General features: G+C 40.0%; 1 protein-coding gene across 3 annotated transcripts in view; it reads left to right on the top strand.

Annotated features, from left to right (window-relative positions):
• The window catches only part of ppp1r21 (protein phosphatase 1, regulatory subunit 21), an 84,552-nt gene that overhangs the window by 32,903 nt on the left and 32,648 nt on the right, over positions 1–19,001 (top strand). For 2 of the 3 annotated variants that reach the window (XM_063055624.1, XM_063055622.1), the window contains exons 9-13: positions 2,973–3,122; positions 4,806–4,907; positions 5,019–5,107; positions 10,591–10,727; positions 15,747–15,839. In XM_063055624.1, coding sequence (XP_062911694.1) covers positions 2,973–3,122; positions 4,806–4,907; positions 5,019–5,107; positions 10,591–10,727; positions 15,747–15,839 — 571 coding nt within the window. The remainder of the gene's footprint in view (positions 1–2,972; positions 3,123–4,805; positions 4,908–5,018; positions 5,108–10,590; positions 10,728–15,746; positions 15,840–19,001) is intronic. The other variant, XM_063055625.1, reaches the window with a different exon arrangement.

The raw sequence follows: 19,001 nt of genomic DNA, 5'->3' as shown, positions 1-19,001 counted from the left end.
CACAAATGGTACAGATCCCAATATAGAATCCTGCCAAAGGGCACTCATCATAGACTTCTAACCAGTGAAAGCTAGTAATTACATTCAGTTCTGTGAATAAATATAATACAGCTGTCTCAAATCTATTTTTGAGACAGTCTGATTAATTTTGATCGAAGTTTTGAAATTATCCTAGTTTTAAGTTCAGTGCATGAAAATGCTGTTCAGCTCTTTTGGTTGTTCCAAATTTAATTAGGAGGCTGATGTTATGAACATGTAATTATTTTTCATTCTTGAATAACGGTATGGTTCATGTGTTTGCACACTCAAGTTTAAATGAGAATACAGAAGTACTTTGCTTACCTCTCAGGATGCTTTTTGTGGATTAAGAATGCTAAGGAATTCAGCACTAAAAGGGGTTATCATAAGATAGGAATCTATCTCTGTTCAGGACTGTTGTGTATTTCTGCTGGCCCCACTGCTGAGCTGGAAACTTTGTGTGAGCCCCTGCCCCTGCTTTGCTATGAGCTAATGTACTGGGAATCTGGTGTGAGTCAAGCAGTAAATCATCCCACAGCTCTGTGGCGAGGCTGCCTCTGAGGTGTTGTACTATGGCCAGTAAGATGAGTGAAGCCATTGTTATGAACTGACCGCACCTGTTCGATGTGTTAATTGGTCTTTTTCATCGCCATATGTTCAATACAGTGGAAGCTGTTCTTTCTCAGTTTGCTAGCTCAGATGCCTCTATAATCTCAGTTGAGAAAAGAAGATGGCTCTTTCTCTCACATCAGCTGTATTATATGGGTGATCTACTTACACATGGAGCAAATGGTGCTAGTGCCTAGCAATGAGCTGCCTGTACCAAGTAGCCACACTATTTGCCATGGCCTGTAACATCAGTGAGCTGTGGGACACTCATTACTGGCAGCACATCAACAGAAGACAGGCAATTGTGCATGAAGGGAAGGAACTAACACAAAATTCACATCATAACAGCACACAGCTTCAGATGTTCATTTAAAATATCAACAGAGCTATAATAAATTGGCACTCTGAGTATACTGCAAAGCAAGGTAATAGTATAATAATTCATCCTTCGGCTTTTTTCATTTTAAACTATGAAATAGAACTCCAAAGCATGTTTCATGACCAGTATTTGAATTGGTAAATTATATTTAACCATTGCTGTTCAGTAAGTTTCCTTTTTAGTGTTAAAATAAACATATTATTTCATGACTGTCAATATTATGCACTGATAACATAAAGCTGACATTTCAGTCCAGTGGGCTAGAGCTAAATTGGTAATCCCAGTCAATGTGGTTTTAAGCATCTGTTTCCTTTTGCTTAGCCAAAAAAATATGCTTCATTGAAGTCAGATGTGCAGAATAAAACCAATGAGTGTTTTGCACGTACTTGGAAATAACTGCATTAATTCCATAAGTGATGTGTAAAGGAGATTTATAAAGGTAAACTATAACATTCAAGATTATTTTTCAGAGATTTAAAAAACAAAACACAAGCTTTCAGAATTGTGACACATTCACGAATTGTTATAACTTAATTGTTTGGATGTAGAAATATCCTTGAGTGCATGAGTTCAGACACCGAGTTCAAATTTTATTTCTCAGATTTGAGCACAAATCAATTATAAGGGAGTAAAATAGCCTGTCAGAAAGAACACTGGATGTGCTCTTATTTCTGTAAGAGAAGAAGAAGATTTAATTTTTGTATCAGATATGAAAGATCCACCCCGACATTACAGGATTCCCTCTTTCGTGCTCGAAACTATCCATATTATGTGATCTGGTGGCTGCTAAGTGACCTATAGGAAAAAATATCCCTGTAATTTGAACATCTGAGTAAGTAACTTATTCCAAGCTACTGTTATTACAACTATTATCTGGACTATTCCTGCCACTGCCTGTAAGAAGTTTCTAAGTTTTTTGTAAGTTTTCCTCTGGGAGCTCCCGTTTCCTCCCACATTCCAAAAGATATACCAGTTGGTGGGGTAATTGATCAGTGTGGATTGTCCCTTGATTAAGCTAGGGTTAGGTTGGGGGTTTGTGGGCAGCGTGGCTTGAGGGGCTGGAAGGACCTAATCTGCTGTATGCCAATAAATAAATAAATAAATTAGTTAAATATGATGTTGCTTAATGTTTGAACTTGCCTTTTTTCACATTTGTGGTTTGCGCAAGTTGGTTATTGCATTTCTGTGGATCTGAAATAACAGTGTATAAAGTGCTGTACTGAGTATTCAGTGTTTTAGTTATCTCAAGGCTGTGATATTTCTCATTTCAGATTGATACTTTAATTTGTTCGTTCTGGAACCATTGTTAAGACGTAAAGGTTTTCGTGACTCCTATTGTCATTATGGCTGTGAAGTTTAAAATTTAAACTGGAAGTTTATCTAATGCTTGTACAGCAACACATTGTAACATAGCAACCAACATTTTTATGTAGATGATGCATGTGAAGGAAGCTCTATTACTGAAGACGAGGCCTCCATGTTCGGGAGAAACATATTTGTCTAGCTTTTCTTTTACTTGAGAAAATAAACTTGTTTGGTTCCTAAATATGTAGAAATTAAAGATGTATTCAACAGTATTTGCATATGTTCCTGTTTTTTGGTGATGTTATCATTATGTTATATTTTGAAGTTTCATTTTGACTTGATCCCAAATTAACGTAGCAGTTCTAATAGTTTTAAATGGTTTTTTTTGTCAAGTTTCTCAAAGTATCTCACATCAAATTACTTATTAGTGCTGAGTTTAACTATGCACAAACCAGATGTTGTATATTGAAACATCATGTGTCTCCATCCAGATGGAATTGACAACTCTAAATTTCAATACATCTTTGTATTCATATCAGTTCTGTGATGAGTTAACTTGTGAATTGTGGTTGGATTGGATAATGGTGGAAGCAATAGAATAGAAAAATCTGCTGAAATATAAAACTAATTATATGGCATGTAAAACTGACTTGTATTTCAGTTAAAAGCTCGTGATGTGAGCGGGCAAGCACTAGCTTTTTGTCAAGATTTGGTGGGAGCGCTGCTGAACTTTCATACCTATACAGAACAAAGAATTCAGATCTACCCCATAGATTCTGCAATGGATACCATTTCGCCTTTGAACCAAAAGGTACACTTTTTGTGTGGCAACAGAGGGTATTTGCAGATGCCTTTTTAAAATGTAATATAATAGTCCAAGGCACTTGATAGAAACAAAATGAAATGGAAATTGCTTCTGATCTAAATAAGGAGGAGACAGCTGAGATTTTAAGAAGAGGAAGATAAAGGCATGGAGGGAGCCTTAAGGCCTTGAGAATTTATGACACAGCCACCAACGATGCAGCAGTTAAAACTGCAGATACTTAGATTGCTGAAAGTGAACACAGGCACATGTAAGGTTACATAGAAATGGAGAGGCAAGACCACAGGATGATTTCTAAACCAAGTAAATAATTTAAAAATTGATGGCTTATGTGTTGGTTGTCTATAGTTTCTGACAATGATGGGAAACCTGTGTGGGAGAGTTATTGAAATGGAAAAGCCATTGCATTGGGGTAGTTCTACTCCCCTGATCTCAGAAATATAGGTCCAGTGGTATGAACAAGTGTTGCAAACTGTGGTCTTCCTTGGTTGCAGTGGATGACCATGATGTCTTCTGTGCCTTGTCATGCCTTTCACTCTCCAGTGTGTTGCAGTTCTGCGTTCCTGGCCGTTGGATCTCACTGTAGATCTCATCCACCCAGTCTGCTAGAGCTGACTTTGCATGCTAGGACAGGCATGTCCCTATCTCACTGGGGTGTGAAGCCACCAGCCAGCCTCTCCTGGTTTAGCCCACCTGTCAAAGTGGTGTCTGGGATGAGGCTACCATCACATACAGACAGCTACTTAGAGCCACAGGTGAAAGCTGAGTGTCCACTGGGGACCAAAGTTGAGTCAGCTATCCTGGATTGGACATGACAAGCCCCTTCACCAGAGATACCATCCCTTCCTGGACACCCCATACACCCTGAAACTATTTTAAATCCCATGTTTGTGGACCAGCCCTGAGGATAAATAGGAGAGAACCGAAAGAAGTCTGTAAGTTGCCAGATAAGTCAAACAAATTCACCCTGGCAATTTAGAGAAAAGGAGAGAAACAGTCTATCCTTCTCTATTACCTTCTGTTTTTTGCAAGAGTTCTGAACTTCTACATGGTAATGATTGGGGAGAGGGAGAGGTGAGCTGAATAAAAATTTACATCTTGTATCTCTTGAAACCTTACTTCCACAAATAAAATTCAAGTATAAATAAAAAGATTTAACTTGATATCCTGTGACTATTACTTTCCCTAGCAAATTTGTGAAAATAGAATCTGAATTTGTTTGCAGTTATATTGATATGCATACCATTATTAATGAGATCTACAGGTAGTTTTACTTGTGCTGTCATGATAATGCAAAAGTGAAGCAGTTGGTGAACTAAACCAGTCACGCTCTACTAACTGCTCTTTAATGAGCCAGGCCTATGACACAAACCCCCGTGAAGGAAAATTTTGTTTTTTTAGGGACCAAGGATCCAAATTTACTTAATCTCTGTATTCCTAAATTCTTCAAGAAAATTAAGAACGAGCAGAATAGTCCATTTAACCCTAATGTTCAATTAGTACTGCAGTGAGCAAACTAGTTAGTCCTGGTATTTGGATTTCTGTTTCAGTAATCTGATAATAAAAACTACGTCTGCTTTTTCTATGAAGCCTTAGAATGTTTTGCAGCATTCCAAATAAAATGGTACCTTTTTTAAAAGAATCATATACAAACTATTATTTTTTCTTTAGTTTTCTGAATACCTGCATGAAAATGCCTCATACGTTCGTCCACTAGAGGAAGGAATGTTGCACTTATTTGAAAGTATTACTGAAGAAAGTGTTACTACACTGGTAAGTTTATTAAAGATGGCTTTTATATAGATATTAATCCTTCTTAAAATTCATTACCGTGAATTGTATATACCACTGCGAATACTCCTTTTCCCTAATTTTTTATCGTAGGAAACTGCTGTGAAACTTAAACCATTTTCAGACATCTTTACTACTTATGTTTGTTTTCTAAAGAAAATTCTACCGTATCAATTAAAAAGGTGAGCTCAGTTGATTCTTGTAGTTTGTAACTAACAGAATGAAAGGCTTTCTGTGCAAGCTAATACAGTGTTTCTGTTTCAAGCTTCTTGCTTCAAAATTTTTCTGGTGTGCAAGTCATACTGACTTTTTCTTCAGTTATCCATGGACATGATTGTAGGACAACCAGACAGCCAAATTGATTTTTTTTTTTTGTTTAGGACTGTTCTATGTGAATACCTACTTCCATTTATTTATTAAATGACATGCTTGACTAATGAATTCCAATGAGGTTCTGGTGGATGATCGTCTCCAGCATTTTGTGTGTGTGTGTGTGTTAATTAGATACTATTATTTTTTTCCCTTTTCTGAATCAAATTTAACAAAAAAATCATGCTGTTCATGATTTACTTTTGAAATTGATATGTCCAAATTATCTATTCATATTTGATTTGTACATTTCACATGGATGGTTAATAACTTCCTGTAAAAACTTCCATATTTTTTTTTCTCCACAAGCTTGATAGTCTCCGATTTATTTGAATGGGGAAGATAATTGAACTTGGTATTGACTGACAATGTCATTGTTAGTTGTCCATCTTCAGTTGTTCTTAAACTTTGGAGCCAGTTGAGTATCAATCATGTAAGTAAGTGGCTTTGGAGTCACTTGGGGATAAAATGTAAGAAGTTACGAACTTAATCGAGTCTTTTTGAGGAGGTAATAAAGGAGCTTGATGAGGGTAAGGCATTGGCTATTACCTACATGGACATTACTAAGATATTTTAAAAGACCCCTCGTGGCAGGTTGATTCAGGAGATAAATATGCATGGGATTAAGGGTGAATGGTAAGTTTGGATTCAGATTTGGCTTGCCCACGGAAAACCTAGTAAGGATGGGAAGTTATTATTCTGGTTAGAAGTCTTTAACCAGTTGTGTTCCACAGGACTGGTGTGATTTGGATAAAAACAGGTGTATTAGCAAGTTAGCAGATGACATCAAGAATGATGGAGTTGTGGACAGTGTAAGGAGCAATCAAAGTGTACATTAGAATGTAGATCAGTTCAGACATGAGTAGAGAAATGGCAGTTGGTGTTTAATCTGGGCAATTGAGGTGTTGTACTTTGGCAGGTCAAATGAAAGGAAAAAGTATGCAATTAATGGTAGACATCTTAATGGCATTGAGATGCAGTTGAATCTAGGAGTCCAGGTCTATAGTTCACTGCACGTGGCTGTACAAGTAGATAACGTGGCAAAGAAGAACGCGCCACTCACTAGCATATTCCTGGCTAATGTTCAGTCCTTGGACAACAAGCTGCGTGAACTGAGCCACTAGCGGGAAACGAAGGAACGCTTTGTGCTTCGTGGAGACCTGGTTGATGAAGGAGATACTGGATCACACCGTCAAGCCCTCAGGGTTCTCCCTATTCCAGGCGGATATGTCTTAAAAACCTCTCTGGGAGGAGTAAAGGAGGTGGGGTATTCTTCATGGTCAATAATGCTTGGTGTGCATGTCCTCAAATCCTTTAGTTCCCCAGATCTAGTGTACCTTGTGCTGCTGTGTGAACATCTCCGGCTACCTAGAGATTTCACAGCTATTATCATTACAGCTGTATATATTCTGCCACAGGCTGAAACTGATCTGGCTCTCAAGGAACTGTGCAAGACCATCAGCACCCTGGAGACTGTACACCCAGAGGCTGCTTTCATCGTTGCTGGAGATTTTAATCGAGTGTCTCACATCCAAGTGAGCACACAGGAAGATGGCGTACTCTACTACTGCTACTCTCCCTTCCGCAAGGCTTACAAAGCATTGCTCTGTCCACTGTTTGGGAAGTCTGACCACTCCTCCATCCTGCTTCTGCCTGTGTACAGGCAGAAGGTGAAACAAGAGGTGGCCATTGTTAAAATTGTCCACTGTTGCTCCGACCAGTCAGTCTTCATGCTACAGGACTGCTTTGATGATGTCAACTAGAATGTCTTTTGTGATGAGGATGTCTCCGGGTTCATGGAAGGGGTCACGAGCTTCATCCGGAAGTGCATCGAGAACGTTGTCCCCCAATAATTGGTCAAGGTTATCCAAACCAGAAACACTGGGTCAACAGTTCCGTTCACACTGCAGTCAGCGCACGAGACAGAACTTTTACCGCCAGTAACCACCGGGAACTCAAGAAATGCAACTACGATCTACGCAAAGTCATCAAGGCAGTGAAACGACAGTATAGGGACAAGATCCAGACACAACTCTCCACCAACAACACACGCAGCTTATGGCACGGTCTGCTAAATGCTAAAGCTAAATGCAGCGGTACTGCCAATATTGCTGCCTCTCCCAGATGAGCTAAATCTTTTTTTACGCTTGGTTCGATATCACCAACACTGAGCCCCCGAGAAGAGCCGCTGATGCGACCTGCACCTTGGTCATCTCTGAGGCTGAAGTATGCAGGTGTTTCCAACAAGTGAACAGCCGCAAGGCTGCGGAACTGGACGGCATCCCAGGGCGGGTACTCAGAGTGTGCACAGCACAACTGGCTGGTGTGTTTACAGACATTTTTAATCTCTCCCTCTCCCAGTGCTTCAAAATATCCACCATTAGCCCTGTACCTTAAAAGACCAAGGTAACATGGCTGAACGACTATCATCCTGTTGCACTCACCTCAATAATAAGCAAATGCTTTGAGAGGATGGTCAAGGACTACACCTGCAGCATGCTGCTGCCCACACTGAACCTCTACAATTCGTCTACCAACAGAACTGATCGACAGATTTCACAATAACTGCAGCTCTACACACTATCCTTGCATACCTGGAGAGGAGGGATGTTTATGTGAGAATGTTGTTCTTGGACTACAGTTCAGCATTCAACACCATAATTCCCTCCAGGCTTGTCAACACCATGATTCCCTCCAGGCTTGACAAGAAGCTCAGAGACCTTTGCCTTCACCCTGCCTTGTGCAGCTGGATCCTGGACATTCTGTCGGATCACCAGCAGGTGGTAAGAGTGGGCTCTCTCACCTTTGACCCTCAACACAGGAGTGTTCCAGGGCTGTGACAAAAGCCCCCTCCTTTACTCTCTGTACACTCATGACTTTGTTGCCACCCACAGCTCCAATCTGCTAATTAATTTGCACATGAAACTACATTGATTGGCCTTATCTCAAATAATAATGAGGCCACCTACAGAGATGAAGTCATTACCCTGACACAGGAATGGAGACAGGCTAACCCCTATTGACGTCAGCGGATCTGGTGTTGAGGGGGTGAACATCTTCAAGCTCCTCAGTATATACATCACTGAGGACCTCACTTGGTCTGTACATACTGGCTGTGTGGTGAAAAATACACAACAGCGCCTCTTTCACCTCAGACGGTTGAAAAGGTTTGGCATGAGTCCCCAAATCCTAAGGACTTTCTACAGGGGCACAATTGAGAGCATCCTGACTGGCTCAATTATCCCTGCCTCGTATGGGAACTGTACTTCTCTCAATTGCAGGGGTCTGCAAAGAGTGGTGCGGATAGCCCAGCGCATCCGTGGATGTGAACTTCCCAGTATTCAGTACATTTACAGCCACAGGTGCATAAAAAGGGCCCGAAGGATCATTGGGGACCCAAGACACCCCAACCACAAACTGTTCCAGCCACTACCATCCCGGAAACGGTACCGCAGCATTAAAGCCAAGACCAACAGGCTACGGGACAGCTTCTTCCACCAGGCGATCAGACTGCTTAATTGACGCTGATACACTTGTATTTCTAAGCTATATTGACTGTTCTATTGTATATCTTACTGTACTTACAATTTATTACAAATTACTATAATTTGCACATTGCACATTCAGACAGAAATGTAAAGTTTTTTACTCCTCAAGTATGTGAAGGATGTAAAGAATAAAGTCAATCCAATTCAAATTAAATTCAAGAAGGCTTAGGAAAGCTTGCCTCCAATGGTAGGCATGCTGGGGAGGCCAGTGCTCATGATGAAGCTAACTGAGTTTACAACTTTCTGCAGCTTATTCCAATCTCGTGCAGTGGCCCCTCCATACCAGATGGTTATACAACCAGTTGGAATGCTCTCCATGTTACATCAGTAGAAATTTGCTAGTGCCTTTGGTGACGCACCATTTCTCCTCAAACTCCTTATGAAATATAGCCGCTATCAAGTTATGTAAAACTTTAGTCAGACCACGTTGCATGGAGTATTGCATGCAGTTCTGTTTGCCCCCTTATAGGAAGGATGTCGAGACAGGAGAGGATGCTGAAAGGTTACCAGAATGCTGCCTAGATTAGAAGGCAAGTGCTTTAAGGAGAGGTTTGACCAACTTGGGTTGTTCTCCCCAGATCATTGGAGGCTGAGGGGAGACCTGAAAGAGGCTTTGAAAATTGAGAGGCATGGATAAGGTAGACATCAGAACCTTTTCCTCAGGGTAGAAATATCAAACACTAAAGGACGTGCTTTGAAGTTTAGATGGAGAAATTTAAAGACAATATGAAAGGCATTTTTTTTTACACAGGGTTAAGTGTCAGGCATAGTGTTCAAAACGGGAAGATTGGTGTTGTGGCTTTTAGATCGGCAGATGCATGAATATGAATGAAATGGAGGGATATGCATGATACATAAGAGAAAGATATTTAGTATAAATTAGCATCAAGGCTGGCACAATATTGTGGGCCCAATGGCCTTTCCAGTGTTGTACTGTTCTATACTGCTGTTTTCATGATACTCCTGTAGTTTTATTTCTCAGTTTCTGACATTAGTTTATTTTGGTTTCGAAAACTTAATGAGTTGCTTAGTTACTTAAAATCAAGTTCCTCAGGGTTTAGAACTTGTCGCTTAATGAATGGTCCAGTAGCACCATACAGCAGAGAAAAATGAAAAAGGCAAGTTTTTTTCCCACCCATTGAACTTGAAAGGTGACTTCTTATTGAAAGAGGTTCACTGGAGACCAGAGCTATATGTAGGTTTAAAATAGTTGGGTGACTTTGATTAACAGATTGTAACTTTGTCAAAAAGATTTTTAATCAAAATCATTCATACACTTGTAGAAGCTGAAATGTTTTGATTCTGATCCTATCTTTATTAATCAACTGAAAATTTGGATGATGCAGATATATACCCAGAATTTAGGTGCAAAGCTGCACCATCACCAAATATTTATTTAAGTACAGCACTATCAAGCTAATTAAAATTTATAATTTGCAATAGATTTTTCTGAGTGGATTCCTTCTCACTTATTTTTAGAATCCCCATTCTACCTTTCACCATGGGATTTGTGAACCTTGTTCACTTCAAGTTACAAATACCATATGTTCTGTTGCTAAAACTCTTTAATTGTGCATGCATTTTTCATCTGCATACACATACTCCCTCCATTGTGTCAGTGAAATTATCTAAAAAGAAAATCTTAGTTTTGTAGAAATATCTCAAATAGTCTATTCAGAAATGTTTTATGAAATAAGTAATTTGACTTGGATGCTGATAAACATTTTTTTGTTTTTCTGAACTGGTAGTTTGGAAGAGGAATGTGAATACTCACTCTGCACTACTAATTTACGAGAACAGAACACTGAACTGCGGTGTGACATGCAAAAGATTACTGCTATCTTTGAAAAGCTGCAAATTTACATAAACCTTCTTGCCTTGCCAAGTAAGTTCACAGAACAGCATCCTTGTTTTGTCATTTAAGCTCAATACAAAACTTGCCATGTACGTTTCTGAAAAGATCCATCCTACAATTTGCTTTCATGGCTGGTTAGATGTACCTCTATTTATTTATTTAGGTATAGCAAGCCAAGAGAACTGACAGAGTATGTACACGTGGAATGCAGGGGAGTAACAAGAGCAATGAGTTAATTAATCTCTGGCCTGAGTCATTAGAAGGGAAATTTAGCTGTAAATAGAATATATAATAGTGTAGAAATTAAACACAGAAAATGATTTGAAATATATTGTGCGGCAAAACAATTATTCATAGTCTAATGATGCTTGAATTCTTGATTTTGTTCCACCATTCAATAAAACCCTGTGCTCATCTGATCTTTGGTTGGACTTTACTTTCCTGTTGGATCTGTAATCTCTAATAGCCAAAAATCTCTTGCTTTTGAATATATTGCTTGATTCAACACCCATGCTCTGTCTGGTAGGGAATTCTAAAGATTTGCAAATTAAAAAGAATCCTCCCTTCAATCTTCTTTGACAGCGACGCCTGGTCTCTGAGCCTGCCTAATTCTAGATTCTCATAAAAAGGTAAATCTTTTCAGTATCTACCTAGTCAAACCCCTTTCAAATAAATAACCTTTCATTTCTAAACACCAGAGAACATAGGCTCACTCTGCTCATACTTCCTTGGGATAGCTTTTTTATCTGAGTAACTGACAGTGACAACATCACTGCTGAGGTCAGATAAACATTTTTCAAATGAGACCTGAGTTGTACTTTTACTACAGGTTTTCCCATTTCTACCCTGTTTAGTTGATGTGCCAGAAAATTACATTTTGGGGATGGAGTCTATCTACCCACCATTGATATGAAGTGCCATTATCATCAAGAAGTTACATAATGTTAACCAATATAAGGAGATTGAGACAACTTTATAAACATTAGTTGGCCTATTTTCAAAGTAATCTGTGTAGTTCTCATCACCAAATTATTGGAAGGATGTAATTGAATTGCAGAAGGTGTAGAGCAGGAGTTCCCAACTTGAGGTGCATGGACTCCTTGCATAATGGTGTTGGTCCATGGCATAAAGAACTGCTGGTGTGTTATGGACATCGACCATTATATTCTGTTATAGGGAAGTATTCCCTTAATAATAATAATGATCAGAGAGGCATGGAGAGAATCTGTATTTACCAACAAGTAACCTTTGTTGTCTTAAATAAAAAGCTTATGGGTTCACAAACTAACTACCTGTGTGCACACCTACGAAGTTTTCCTGAACCCCCATGAACAGTCAAAGAACAGAAAATGTGAATACCGGGAAAGGAGTTTGCGCTGGCCATGTTTTCTTCATAGTCCCAGTCCGATGTCCAAGTCTCCGTGGGGCATACCACATCTGCAATGGTTGGTCTCTGGAGAGTTGTCGCTCTTTTGCATTTGATGATCCGAACTCTTGTCGTGTGCCTTATCGATTCAAATGATGCATCACCATCCCACTGACTCAGGGTCACCTGACCGACAGGTCACCTTATTGGCTCTGGTCTCGAGCTACAAACAGGATTGTCTCTGCCCTCAGCATCATGCCTTTGTTTTTATCAACTTAGGTTCAAACCAGGTGACCCACACACTGCCACTTTACATGATACATAGCTACTTGTCTGAGAATGGTTTAGTAGGTTATTAGCTAAAACTTCTTGTGTCCACATTCACTTGCTCTGATCAAGTTATCCCAGAGCAAGAATCAGTTCATCAGAGTTCACAAAACGGGGGGCTGTGAGGATGGTCTCACAAAATCCATCTCCTTCAAGCACTTGGCAAGAACAAAGACAACTGCTTTCTCTCCTTTGACTATCCTTGATTAATTCAAATTCACTTTACAAATTGATTTGTAGACTGTAGTTCTCTCTGGCTAACAGCTACCTGCAAGCACTTTAGTTATTGGCGAATGTTTTTCTTCTGTGGTGGCTAAAGGGGAATTTGATAGAGATGTACAAAATTATGAGGGAAGCAGATCGTGAAAGCTTCACAGTTGCAACTATGCCTCAAACTAGAGGCCGTGAACAGGAGCAGGAATTCTAGAGGGAAACTGAGGGCCAATTTCCTTTTTACTCTCTCCCATGGAGAATGGTTCATATCTGGAATGCATTGCCTGGGTAGTTGGGTGGAGTCAGAGATATTACAGCATTTGAGTAATATCTTGAATATTTATTAAGGCACAGTGGGATTAGTATTGCTGGGATCTTGATGGCCAAATTGGTATGGTAGACTGAAGGGCTTGATGCAATCCTTATATGACTATGAACCAAGGAGCTGATTGCAGACTTCAGGAAGGGAAAGTTGGGAGAATATGCCAGTTCTTCACTGAGGGGTCATCGGTGGAAGTGGTGAGCAGCTTCAAGTTCAAGGGCATCACATCTCAGAGGATCTGTGCTGGGCCCAAGCATTTTATGCAATCACGAAGAAGGCATGCCAGGAGCAATAGTTCATCGGGAGTTTGAGAAGATTTGGTATGTTACTAAAGCCTCCAGATTTCCATAAATGTATGGTGGAGATCTATCTGATCAGTTGCATCACAGCCTCGTATGGAGGCTTAAATGCACAGGATCAAAAAAGGTTGCAGAGGGTTGTTGACTCAGCTAGCTTTATCATGGGCATAATCCTGCCTACTATCGAGAATATCTTCAAGAGGTATTGAAGAAAAGCAAAGACTGGGAGACCGCTTTGCTGAACATCTACGCTCTGTCCGCCAGAGAAAGCAGGATCTCCCAGTGGCCACACATTTTAATTCCACATCCCATTCCCATTCTGACATGTCTATCCACGGCCTCCCCTACTGTAAAGATTAAGCCACACTCAGGTTGGAGGAACAACACCTTATATTCCGTCTGGGTAGCCTCCAACCTGATGGCATGAACATCGACTTCTCTAACTTCCGCTAAGGCCCCACCTCCCCCTCGTACTCTGTTACTTATTTTTATGCACACATTCTTTCTCTCACTCTCTTTCTCCCTCTGTCCCTCTGAATATACCTCTTGCCCATCCTCTGGGTCCCCCCCCCGTCTTTCTTCCCGGACCTCCTGTCCCATGATCCTCTCGTATCCCCTTTTGCCTATCACCTGTCCAGCTCTTGGCTCTAATCCTCCCCCTCCTGTCTTCTCCTATCATTTTGGATCTCCCCCTCCCCCTCCAACTTTCAAATCCCTTACTCACTCTTCCTTCAGTTAGTCCTGACGAAGTGTCTCGGCCTGAAACGTCGACTGCACCTCTTCCTACAGATGCTGCTTGGCCTGCTGCGTTCACCAGCAACTTTGATGTGTGTTGCTCTTTTCTGAATGTCAGTTTTATAGTCTTACAACATTAAATAATTTTCTGTTGTTCTCAGCAAAGTAGATAAGCTCAAACTCAAAAAATTTTCCCACATTATACTATCTGCCACCTTTTTCTCCACCCAACCAATTTATATTTGTTAGCAGACTTAATCAGAATCAGTGACATGTGCCATGAATCTTATTGTTTTGCAACAGCAGTACAGTGCAAGACAAATTACTATAAGTTACACAAATAAATATTGCAAAAGACAAGTAACTAGATGGTGTTCATGGGTTCATGAATCATTCAGTAATCTGGTGGCAGAGCAGAAGAATCTGTTCCTAAGATGTTGAGTGAGGCTTTTCAGGATTTTCCCCAATGGTAGTAACATGAAGAGAATATGTCTTTAATGATGGTTGCCACCTTTTTTAGGCATTGCCTCTTGAAGATGTCCTCGATGGTAGAGATGGTAGATGATGGAACTAGTTGATCCTACAATCCTCAACAGTCTCAACTCGCTGGAGGAACTCAGCAGGTCAGGCAGCATCTGTGGAAATGTCGACCGATCTTTTCCACGGATGCTGCCCAACCTGCTGAGTTCCTCCAGCATGTTGTGAGTGTTGCTTTGACCCCAGCATCTGCAGATTATTTTGTGTTTACGATCCTCAACAGTCTTTTGTGATGAAGCATGGTGAGCATTCTATGTTGATGCTGGAATGTGTGGTGCCACTCTTGGGATGTGTCCAGCACATCCTTGGGTGTATTAGTTAAGACCAACATTTTGATGTACACGTGCTAAATAAATCTGAATCACATCCGATGCTTGGAGCCTCCCAAGTTTGCTGAGATGCAACCAGTACATCTGCAAAAATTGCAAGTGTCTTTAACATATCAAATCTTATCAAACTGCTGTAGAGCCGCTGGCATGTTTTCTTCGTGATTGCATCAATGGGTTGGACTCAGAATGGATCCTCTGAGATGCTGACGTCCAGGAACTCGAAGCTGCAGAACCCTCAATGAGGATTGGTGTGTGTCCACCTGACTTCCACTTCAATTCCTTGAAATCCAGAATCAATTCCTTGCTCTTGCAGATGTTGAGTGTGTGGTTATTGATGGGATACCACTCAACCAGCCGAACTATCTCACTCCTGTATACTTCCTTATTGCCAACTGAGATTCTGCCAACAACGGTGATGTCGTGAACAAACTTAAGTTTGCGTTGTGCCTAGCTGCATACACACATTCTACTCTTTACTTTACCACCTTTTTGATTTGCCATCACACACTTGGATGAATTGTTTTTGACTAGCCCCTGCACTAATTCCTGAGATGCTTAGGTTGGGGAAATTTTATGTCCACATAGTGGATGGAAAATCAGGAAGAGAAATCAGAAGAATGGACTCACTAAAGAATTGCCTGTTTGTTGTAATGTGAGTCAGAGCAGCTGTCATCTAAATCTGTCTACCCATATTGAATGATTTCATACCTGAAGTTGGGAAGCGTGAAATAATTCAGTGTATGCCACGTAGATGGTAAAATGAGATTATTGTTTCCCTATAGCCCACATGATAGCTATGTAAATGACAAGCTAATACTGATCAAGTTTTATGCTTTTGGCTGTAGGAAGGTTACCATTTAACATAAAAGGCAATTATGAAAAATAATGGTATTAAACACTGCATCTTTTCTTTCCTTTTAGGTACCAATCCTGAAATGTTGCTTCAGACAAACTACAACGTAGTTTTTACACAGCTTGCTGCTTGTCTTCATTCCTTGCATGATGTTATGAAAGGCAAGTCTAAAAGCAATGGAATGAAAGCTTTATGGTGACCTTGTTTGACCTCGGCAACTTGTAAAGAATGGTTGTGCTGAATTTCTTTTACCTGTGCTTATGTAGAGGTTTTGCTGTGGCAATAGAATTTTGAACTAAATGACCATAATACTAGATTAGAAACTGGAGTACTGAAGTTATGATATTTCTGTTCAGTCAAACACAATTACAATGTACCCTGCATTACTACAGTTGGGATAAGGCTAATTTGTCCTTATGGATTTCACAAATTATTATTGAAACATTTGAGATGTGGAATAAAAATTTGCTTGTATGGAACTTATGGGAGGTGGAAAATGGGAAATGACGAATGTGTTTACCAAGGTCACGATTGCAAGCTATCAGTTCACAGTGGGAAGCCACCCAAGGGACTTGCTTAGGAAACTGACAAGGCAATCAGTTCTATTTATAGTTGTACAATATTACTTTTTTCAAAAAATGTAACATCTCTTTAACATCGATAATTAAAACAATCTTTTCTCATGCCTACAATGCAGTCAGAATTTCCTTGCATATAGACTGTACCCCTACATCAACATCACTGCTAAGAGGAAAGCTGCCAGTTGGGACGCATCTCCAATTATAATATGAGGGTCAGTTGGGGGAGTTTGTTTTTTGGGAAGTTGTAGGAAGGACAGCTTTCTGAGTACACGATCCCTACATGGTGGTAGTATTTTGAGTTCATCATGATAAAATTGAAAACAACACACTGATGAATTGAGCTCCAGTGTTTCAAGCACTTGGGAAAATATCTGTAGAATTAAGAGTTATGGAAGGGAAATCATGTTTGACAACCTTCTGGAGACTTTTGAAGGTGAAACTACAGGTTGAGCATCCCATGTCCGAAATGCATGGGACCAGAAGTGTTTCTATTTCAGATTTTGGAATATTTGCATCAATAGTGCCTATAAAAAGTATTTACTTTCCCCTTGGAAGTTTTAATGTTTTAATACATTGAATCACAGTGGATTTAATTTAGCTTTTTTAACACTGATCAACAGAAAAGACAGTTTTGTATCAGAGTGAAAATAATTTTCTACAAATTAGTCTAAATTTATTTCAGTTATTAAACAAAATAATTGATTGCATAATTATTCACCCCCTTCATGTCAGTATTTAGTAGATGCACCTTTCGCAGCAACCACAGCCTTGAGTCTGTGTCGATAGGTCTCTGTCAGCTTTGCACATCTGGACACTAATTTTTCCCCATTCTTCTTTACAAAGCTGCTCAAGCTCTGTCAGATTGCACGGAGATTGTGAATGAACAGCCCTTTGTAAGTCCAGCCGCAAATTCTCAGTTGGATTGAGGTCTGGACTCTGACTTGGCCACTCCAGGACATTAATTTTGTTTTTAAGCCATTCCAGTATAGCTTTGGCTTTATACTTCGGGTCATCGTCTTACTGGAAAGCAAATCTCCTCCCAAGTCGCAATTTTCATGCAGACTGAATCAGGTTTTCCTCTAGGATTTCCCTGTATTTTGCTGCATTCAATTTACCCTCTACCTTGACAAGCCTTCCAGGGCCTGCTGCAGTGAAACATCCCCACAGCATGATGCAGCCACTACCATGCTTCACAGTAGGAATGGTGTGTTTTTCATGTGCGATGTTTGCTTACACCAAACATAGCATTTAGTCTGATGGCCAAAAATCTCAGTTTTGGTTTCATCAGACCAGAGAACCTTTTCAACTGTCTTCAGTGTCTCCCACATGCCTTCTGGCAAGCTCCAGCCGAGATTTCATGTGAGTTTATTTTCAACAGTGGCTTTCTGTTTGCCAATCTCCCTTAAAGCTGTGACTGGTGAAGTACCCGGGCAACAGTTGTTGTATGGGCAGTCTCTCCCATCTCAGCCACTAAAGCTTGTAACTCCTCCGGAGTTGTCATAGGTCTCTTGGTGGCTACCCTTACTAGTTCCCTTCTTGCACAGTCAATCAGTTTTTGAGGACAACCTGCTCTAGGCAGATTTACGGCTGTGCCTTTCTATTTCTTGATGATTGACTTAACTGTACTCCAAGTGACTTGGAAATTTTCTTGTATCCATCTCCTGACTTGTACTTTTCAATAACCTTTTTGCATAGTTGCTTAGAGTGTTCTCCTTCATGGTGTTTTTGCCAGGATACTGACTCGCCTGCAGTTGAACCTTCCAGATACAGGTGTATTTTTACTATAATCAATTGAAACACCTTGACTACGCACAGTGATCTCCATTTAACTAATTATGTGACTTGTAAAACCAATTGGCTGCACCAGTAATGATTTGGTTTGTCATATTAAAGGGAGTGAATAGTTAGGCAATTAATTATTTTGTGCTTTATATTTGTAATTGATGTAATCACTTTGTAGAGATCAGGTTTCACTTTGATACAAAAGAATCTTTTTCTGTCGATCAGTGCCAAAAAAAGCAAATTAAATCCACTGTGATTCAATGTTGTAAATCCATAAAACATGAAAACTTCCAAGGAGGATGATTACTTTTGATAAGCATTGTATATAATGAGATACTTTGGGGCTGGGACTCAAGTCTAACACAATCCATTTACATGATTTGTGCAACTTGTGTATAGCTGGTGGAAGCTCATAGTGTGTAGTCTACAGTCGGAACACAGTCTGATGTGATTGAATTGAGTCCGCCACAAACTGTTGGAGTTGAATAACAGTATCTATTACTGGGTTCCAGAGCTGCGATTAGCTTTCAAACAGCTGCCTGTTCCACAACAACTACAACAGGAGAAGGGGTAGTTTTATAGAATATTTTTAATAATTTTGTGCATGAAATAATTGACTTCAATTTTTTAGTTTGTAGTAATAGATGTTTGCTTGTTTCATGATCAGCGTACTGTTAAGCAACATATGTTCACGCCAACACTGACGAATCCACTCTTTCAGTACATAATTGAGATCTTCATTCTTTGATTGATGCAGTGTTTTTCTACTTTTCCATTAACTTCTGTTCATTACGTATGTGAGGTCACCTCTCAGATCTGTCCGGTGCGCAGAGATCTGCGCATTGCCTGGTAACTTCCCAGTGCCTTATGGAATTTTCCATTTTGATGTTATGTCAGTGTTCAAAAAAAGTTTTGCATTTCTGAGGTTTTCAGATCTTGGAATTTCGAAGGGGTACTCAA

The sequence above is a fragment of the Mobula hypostoma genome, chromosome 8 (genome assembly GCF_963921235.1).
Source record: "Mobula hypostoma chromosome 8, sMobHyp1.1, whole genome shotgun sequence".
NCBI classification, from domain to species: domain Eukaryota; kingdom Metazoa; phylum Chordata; class Chondrichthyes; order Myliobatiformes; family Myliobatidae; genus Mobula; species Mobula hypostoma.
The sequence above is the reverse complement of the archived record's forward strand: the minus strand, read 5'-3'. Positions and strand labels throughout refer to the sequence as shown.